At 42.3% G+C, this 7,814-nt stretch overlaps 1 protein-coding gene and 1 pseudogene across 3 annotated transcripts in view; both read left to right on the top strand.

Annotated features, from left to right (window-relative positions):
• Positions 1-1,233: 1,233 nt before the first annotated feature.
• Positions 1,234-7,814, top strand: part of WDR35 (WD repeat domain 35) — a 61,050-nt gene continuing 54,469 nt past the window's right edge. For all 3 annotated transcript variants that reach the window (XM_024747821.1, XM_024747820.1, XM_024747819.1), the window contains exons 1-2: positions 1,234-1,342; positions 2,251-2,368. In XM_024747821.1, coding sequence (XP_024603589.1) covers positions 1,319-1,342; positions 2,251-2,368 — 142 coding nt within the window. In that variant the 5' untranslated portion in view covers positions 1,234-1,318. The remainder of the gene's footprint in view (positions 1,343-2,250; positions 2,369-7,814) is intronic.
• On the top strand, positions 6,068-7,526 carry LOC112401502 (E3 ubiquitin-protein ligase RNFT1 pseudogene; annotated as a pseudogene).

Raw genomic sequence — 7,814 nt, 5'->3', positions numbered from 1 at the left:
TTGGAAGCACACAGGAATAGTGGGATTAAAAAAAGCATACTGGCTTGCTTAAAGTGGGGGCACCAAAGTAAAAACATTTTAAGACCGAAGGAAGATCTGATTTTAGCTTGGGTTTAGATTTAATAGGAAAGGCTAGTACCATTGTCAGTTTTCGAGTACGCTGGGTGAGGCAAGAGACTTGGGTCAAAGGATTTGAACGTTATTTGCCTGAGATGGGGAAAGACGCTAGGTGGGGAAATTAGCTACCGTTGCATAAAGTACACACTAGATTATACAAATCAACAGGCGTAGCCGCAAATATGGTAAAAGGTAAAACCAGAGACAAATTAAAAAAACAGATGAGACTGAATAACTTCATAGGAGTTTCTGCGCTATGTCTAAAATTGTGGTGGTGTGTAACTCTCCAAGCATTCAGAAAGGACAAGGAGAATTGAAGAAAGAAATAAGGTAGAGAAAGAATACAGTGGACCACAGGCAAGAAAATACTAAACACCTCAAGTACTTAAAAATGGGAGGCTATGCCCCAATGGCAATTATATTCTGTAACAGCCCACAGCTCACACATATTTTTTTCTTTTTAAAAATTAAAAAAAAATTGAAGTGTATGTAATTTACAATGTTGTGTTAGTTTCAAGTGTACACACTTATTCTTTTTATAAGGACCCTTGGGCTGCAGTAACAGCTTAAACAAGTTGTTAAAAAGTACTAAAACAAACAGAATTAACAAAATCTCCTACCCCCAAATTGCTCCAGGGGGCTCTCCCATCCCCAAAGGCACAAAGGAAGGTTTGCACGCTCTGAAAATGCACGTTTGTACCTTCATTTGGCCAACGGCGCCAGTCTACCAAATACAGTAAATAACTTTTTCCTTTCACAATATTGGGACTTCGGGGCTTACAGAACACCTCATCTTTACGACCTCATTTTAATGGGCGCCCTTACTGACTTGGTACTGACACCCCAGTCGAGTTCCGCCGCGACCATCCGAGGTGTGGCCGGTCCTCGAAGCCCGCCCAGTCGGAGGGCAGCTGAGGCTACGAGCCAGGGCGCTGGGCAGAAAAGCCCAGAAGCAGAGCGACCAGATCCAAACCGCGACAGCGGGTCTACCAGCCCCGCGACGTCCGCGCAGGCGTACGACGCCCGGCGAGACGAGGACGACGCCGGAAGTGTCCCTCGGCGCCCCGGATGCGACCCAGCGGCGGCGGTTGCCAGGGCGACCGGAGCTTCCAAGAGCCGCGGGTACTAGCGATTGGCGGCTTAGAAGAAGTTTCCTGTGTCGGGCTTTATCTGCTGTCGTCGTCCTCTCGGGGTTCCCAGAATGTTCTTTTACTTGAGCAAGAAAGTGAGTTTCCCGGGGTTCGCCCTCGCTCCTCCTCTGGTCTCTCGACCTGCGGGCGATTCCCGCATCCTGCCGGAAGGGCCATGAGTGGTGATCCCGGCTTCGACGTCCCTCCGCCCACCTTCCTGCATGGTCCAGCCTCGAACCTCTGTCTGATGGTCTCCAAGACCCAAATAATCCTTGGCGGAGACAGCAGCCCTCTCGCATGATTCTTTCCCATTCCTGCCCCTGGTTAGGTCCTTTTGGGGGGCCTGCAGGGCTGATCACTTCGTGTTTCCCTATCTTTCCTCCTTCACCTGTTGCTTATCCAGGTGATTTAAACTCTTTGGATCATCACAGGCCTCTGGGCAGGAGAAAAGTAATAAAAAGGTAGCCAAAGTGTATGCGGAAAGGGAATATGAATTGATGATAATAGATTTATACTTCCGTTATCCCTACCCCCTTTTATTTATTTTTTAAAAAAATATTTATTTATTTATTTGGCTGCACAGGGTCTCAGTTGCAGCACGCGGGATCTTCATTGATGCCTGTGGGATCTTTTGGTTGCGGCATGCAGGATCTTTAGTGTGGCATGTGGGATCTAGTTCCTTGTCCAGGGATTGAACTCAGGCCCCCTGAATTGGGAGTGGGGAGTCTTAACCACTGGATCACCAGGGAAGTCCCCCTCCCCCCTTTTAAAAATCCATCAGGTCACTCCCCATTGGGTTCCTTTGCAGTCACTGCCCTTCTCTTTGTGGGCAGTCCTTTCTTTCCCAAATGGGCCCAGGGCAGTTCAGGGGACTATGCTCATTTTCATAACGGCTCACATTTCTGCAAGGCTGGCCGTTTTTCTTCTTCAGGCTTCGTGTCCTGTAGACTCATTCCCAACCCCTTGGTGAAAAGCTGTGAGAGTGGGTGTGGTTGCTTTTCAGATTGCCATTCCCAATAATGTGAAGCTGAAATGTATATCTTGGAACAAGGACCAAGGATTCATAGCATGTGGTGGTGAAGATGGATTACTGAAGGTTTTGAAATTAGAGACACAGACAGGTAAATGAATGCAAGCCCAAATGTTTGAACTTGATGGAAAATCATTTGGTCAGAGAGATTTGCCCATGGTATTTGTCAGTATGCAATTCTAATTCTTTCAAAAGGAAAAAGAACAAAACCCCAAACATTTTGGGGTGTTCTTCTAGAGTATTTTTGTAACAAAGTTCAGAAACTATTGAATGTAAACATCAGATGGCTTTTGCTGAAATTATTGATGGCAAATGAAAATGAATGAAGAATGAAAACTAAGTCATTATGTTGTTTTATGCTATGTGTATTGGTTGTGCTATATAAATAGGAGTCTAAAATAAATAAAATAAAATAAAAATGATGTGAATCAGCATTTCAGTAAGGTCACAAAAGTCTCACGTTTTGGTAGATTATTTACAGGCCTATGTTGTCCTTTCCACTTTTCAGATGTGTTAATAATTACGCACCTAGTTCCCAAGAACAGAAAATGGGATTAAAAAAACCATTTTTAGTAATAAGTCTCTTGTGTTTTACAGCTTGATTTCTCTTTTTCTAGTTCTCTGGAATCCTAGCAAACAGTTTCACATTTTTTTATTATCTAGTATTGCTCTAGGTCGGAGAGCTAGACAATTTCCAGTCTAAATTGGAGATTTAGATAAGGAGATTGGAGTTGGAACCTCAGCTCTGCCATAAGACTCCTGAGTGTCTTTCAGCAAGTTGCTGAGTACATCTGGGTTTTAAGTTCAGTCTTTTGTAAAATGAAGGGTTGAACTAAATTACATTTTGGATTCCTTACAGCATTGCTTCTCAAGCTTTATCAGGCATAAGAATCATCTGAAGAGTTTGTTGAAACAGATTTCTGGACCCAAGCCCCAGAGGAGATCTGGAATTTGGTCTGAGAATTTGCATTTCTAGTGATGCTGGTGTTGCTGAATCTCAGACCGCACTTTGAGTAACACTGCTCTACAGCTTTGAAGTGGTAGTTATAAATATTTATTGAGCACTTTCTATGTCTGGGGTGTTTAACCTTCACTATCTAATTTGACTTCACAATAATCTTGAGAGGTAGGTATTCCAGATGAGAAAACTAGGTGCTGATCAGTTAATAACTTGTCCAAGATCACACAGGAAATAAGTGACACAGCTAAGATTTGAAGTAATAGGAATAGAAAAGAATTTTATTTGAGCCAAACTGAGGACTATAGCTGGGGAGGCAGCCTCTCAGACATCTCTGAGGAACTATTCCGAAGAAGATGGTTTTCAGCATGGTTTTATCTCTTGTCAGAGCAAAGAACATCAAACACGACAGGGGTACACTCCTTCAAGGAATATATTTGCTTCCTACACAGCAAGTCAGTATGGCTTTGGCACCTGGGAAGGGAGCCTTATCATCGAAGGAGTACAAGCATTGAGGTCCCAGGAAGGGAGACATTGATCTCTGTCTCCAGAATGGACATTCTTTACTTCTGGACGATGCACACTTTTCTTTAATGGTTAAAGCACATATAGAAGATATGTGTGATAGGCTAAAAAACAGACTGTTCTAATTAGCATAAAGTTTAAGCTAAATAATATGTAAGCCAGAATGACTTCGCCATACCTCAATATGTGAACATTTCTTCCATCAAAACTTAGTTTGTTTCACTTTCAAAGCCTCATTTTTACCCACTATGTGGAGGGCTCATGGCAGCCTAAGCAAAGAGAGAATAATTGTTTTGATGTGCTAGATTAACTTTATGAAATAAAAGGCAAATTTGGATACTTATGTACCAATCAGAGTTTGGCTTCTGATGTTTAGTAATTTAATCTCTCAACACTTTAGTTTTCTTAACTGTGTTGAAAGAAAATTTTTGTTTCTGTTATATTTCTCAAATATATGTAAGTATATGTACATATACATATTTTTTGCCTTAAAATATGTGGGAAGTTTTAGTTACATTAAGAAATGCATTATGTTTAATATTGAAGGCTTTTCAAGAAAAAAATTACTTCATTTCCTGTTCTGCACTTAAAAAATATATATATGTGCTTTTTTAATTGGTATTTTATTTATTTGGTTGCACCAGGTCTTAGTCGCAGCAGGCGGGCTTCTTAGTTGTGGCTCACAGGCTCCTTAGTTGTGACTCGCCGGGTCCTTAGTTGCAGCACGCGGGCTCCTTAGTTGTGGCACGCGAACTCTTTGTTGCGGCATGCATGTGGGATCTAGTTCCCTGACCAGGGATCGAACCCTGGCCCCGTGCACTGGGAACACATAGTCTTATCCACCGCGCCACCAGGGAAGTCCCTGTTCTGCATTTTTGATGAAGTGTGGTTAGAATATTCTTTGAAATTAGTGAGCGAGATGGAAAATAGTTTCTTGAGAGCCTTGGAATATGGAGTAAATTATTTGTTTTGGAACTTAATGAGTGTAAGTCATGTTGAAAGAGATAAACATGAGAAATATTGTTGGATGATTCTTAAAAGGTCAGTCTATTGTATTTCATAATCATAGTTGTGATGCAACAGATCCCTCCAGTAACAATCACCAGATACTGCATATGCCGAGTACATTTGAAGCACTACTTTGCATCCCCTGTGGTGGCATTCCCAGTTTTCACTCCCTTGCCTTAGAAGGAAAGGAACTAGAATCAGCGTTTGCCCCAGCTTCTTACATCAGGTTAAGATGGGGAGGCAGTATCCTTCTTCTCTCACAGGCCAACTTCCACAGGTTTTGCTGGAGCCCACCTCCTCTCACCTTCTCAGGGACCTCATCACTTTTTTATCCTCTCTCTATTCTTGGAGTATTAGTCTGCTTTCTCCCTCTTTTTTCTCCCTCACCAGTGACTTTCATTTTCCAAATCTCATGGACGGCTTTTTTGGGTTCTTATCAGCATTTGACCTTTCCTTCTGTCTTGAACCATTATTTTTCAAGACAAAAGGAGAATAGAAATGTTTTAAATTATTGTTATATTTATACATATGGCTTTCCCCTCCTTTCCTTTCTGGTAAGTTCTCAGTCTCTTTACTAGATTCTCCTCTAACTGTACGAATTCCTGAGAACTTGGTTCTGGGCTGTCTTCGTTTTACTTTCTCTTTAGACTTGTTCTTTCATTCCCTTACCTTTAAATGCCATCTATGGGGTGACGATTCCTAAATATATATCTGTAGCCCAGTTCTGATTTTTCAGACTTGGACATCTCCACAAGAATCTTTCACAGGCATCTCATACTTACTTTGTTTAAAACTGAACTCTTGACCTTCTCCCATATATCTTCTTTCATTTCTCTCCATTTCAGTAAATATCTTAAATTTCACCCATTTGCTCAAGCTAGAAGCCCCCTTCTTCCCACTTAACATCACCTTCATCAACAACCCTATGCTTCTATCTCCAGAGAGTATCTGAATCCATCCTTTTCCTTTGTCCCGTGCTACCTCTCTAGTCCCAGCCACTATCAGCTCTCACCTAGACTGTTGTGAGAATCAGCTTCCCTCCCTGAATTGTTTCTTGCCTCTTTCTAGTCTACTCTTCACACTCCAGCTGTTGTGATCTTAAAAAAAAAAAAAAAGGAACCAGATCATGTTATTTCCCTGCTAAAAGTATCTAAAGGGCTGCCATCTTGGGCCAGAGTTGCTTGTGGTGGGGTTTGAGGGCAATGGCCCCGACTAGGCATCTCTTGCTCTTCCTGCCACTGCCGCAGAGGGTGCGGTCTACTCATCTTCATTAGAAGACGTATCACCCTAAAGCAAACATTCGGGTCAGAGAAAAAGTGTTCCAAGACCATGCAAGCCAACTGTAGCCACCTGCATAGTCCTTCAGGAACTGCAGGCAGCGGGAGTGCCTCGGCCTTCTGACGTGCCCATGTAGCGAGACGGACGCGTGAAGCTTCTTGCCTTTGTTCTAGAGATGTCCATAATCCACACCAACTCTGTACCTAAAGAATGTGCTGAAAACCCAAGCTCCAGAAATACCAGGTCAGGTGTCCATAGCTGTACCCATGGATGTGCACATAGTCACTTGTAGCCCATCACGCAGAGAAGCAAGGCAGTCAGGTGATCCTGCCAGGGAGTCTGGAGAACCCATAGCAGCTCCTTCTCAGAACCCCACCCTCTCTTCAAGTGTTACCAAAATGTCTTCCATATATTTTGATCCTGCTTGTCAAACTTACTATGCAGCACATAACAGGAATTTCTTTTGGAATTGGGTTGCTAACAACTTTTATGGATGCAAATAAAAGCTAACAAGTTTTATGAATGCAAAATATAAAAACAGATATTTATGAACGTCAGCCGGGTTTTCCTAAGATAAAGGTGCTCAGAGATTTAGTGTGCTTGGTTACTGGTGTTCTGAGCAGGGTCTTCTGTTCTCCTTTGTTGTATCTCTCATTCTCAGTCACTTTATGACAGTTTAATCTTTTTTTTTTTTTTTTTTTTTTTGCGGTACGCGGGCCTCTCACTGCTGTGGCCTCTCCCGTTGCGGAGCACAGGCTCTGGACGCGCAGGCCCAGCGGCCATGGCTCACGGACCCAGCCGCTTCGCGGCACGTGGGATCTTCCCGGACCGGGGCACGAACCCGTGTCCCCTGCATCGGCAGGCGGACTCTCAACCACTGCGCCACCAGGGAAGCCCCCAGTTTAATCTTTTTAAATCCTTTGGACTTTTTGAGCTTCTGGGGGATACTTTGGATGGTTGGAATTACTGATTTCATTCCGAAATCCCTCTTCATGGGTTTCAAATGCCTTCTTTTTTTGGTGCCTCCTTTCATCATGCCTTTTAATTCCAAGGGTTATTGGTATGTGCTTTTAGAAGCATATACCATGCCAGTTTGGTTTGTTTATTGGCCATGGGGAGTTTAATGTAACTCAGTGGAGTCTTGGGATCTTGGTGGCTTTACTCCACCTCATTGAAAACTTTTGACTTTTTTTTTTTGGACATCAGAATTTTCAGGTAGGTTTTGTAGACATTTTCTGCACGATCAAGTTCTGGAGTTGCTGCCAGCAAAAGACAGTGTTCAGATGTGGATGCTGTTTGTTCACCATGTCAAGTAGAATTTCAAAAACTTACTGTCATCTGTCAGAATATATTTTGTCAAGAGTCCTGTACTTTGTGGTTTAACAAAGAGAAGACATACCCGCTATGCAGAATTGTGAATTCAGACCATATAAACAAATGGAAAGATGGAACTACTTCCTCACACTTTCAAATATGTTAGGTCCTGCAAACCCTTGGAATCATATATCACTAATTTTACTTGGTTACAGTGACTATGACTATAGGCATTAGAATGGATTTTCAGTGCTGTAAGTTAAGAAGAATGTTTGTATCAAATTTTTTTAGAAGAGTAGAATAAGGCTTAAGTGTGTAGTACAATCTTTAAAAGAGTCAATGAGTGAAAGAACCCTCTGTTAAAAAAATAATGTTCAACCTAACATGTATGTCAACAACATTTATTCTATCCTAATTGTTTGACAGATGATTGTGACGTTATATATGTGTATTA

This window comes from Neophocaena asiaeorientalis, unplaced genomic scaffold, assembly GCF_003031525.2.
Source record: "Neophocaena asiaeorientalis asiaeorientalis breed wild unplaced genomic scaffold, Neophocaena_asiaeorientalis_V1.1 scaffold84, whole genome shotgun sequence".
NCBI lineage: Eukaryota > Metazoa > Chordata > Mammalia > Artiodactyla > Phocoenidae > Neophocaena > Neophocaena asiaeorientalis.
The sequence above is the reverse complement of the archived record's forward strand: the minus strand, read 5'-3'. Positions and strand labels throughout refer to the sequence as shown.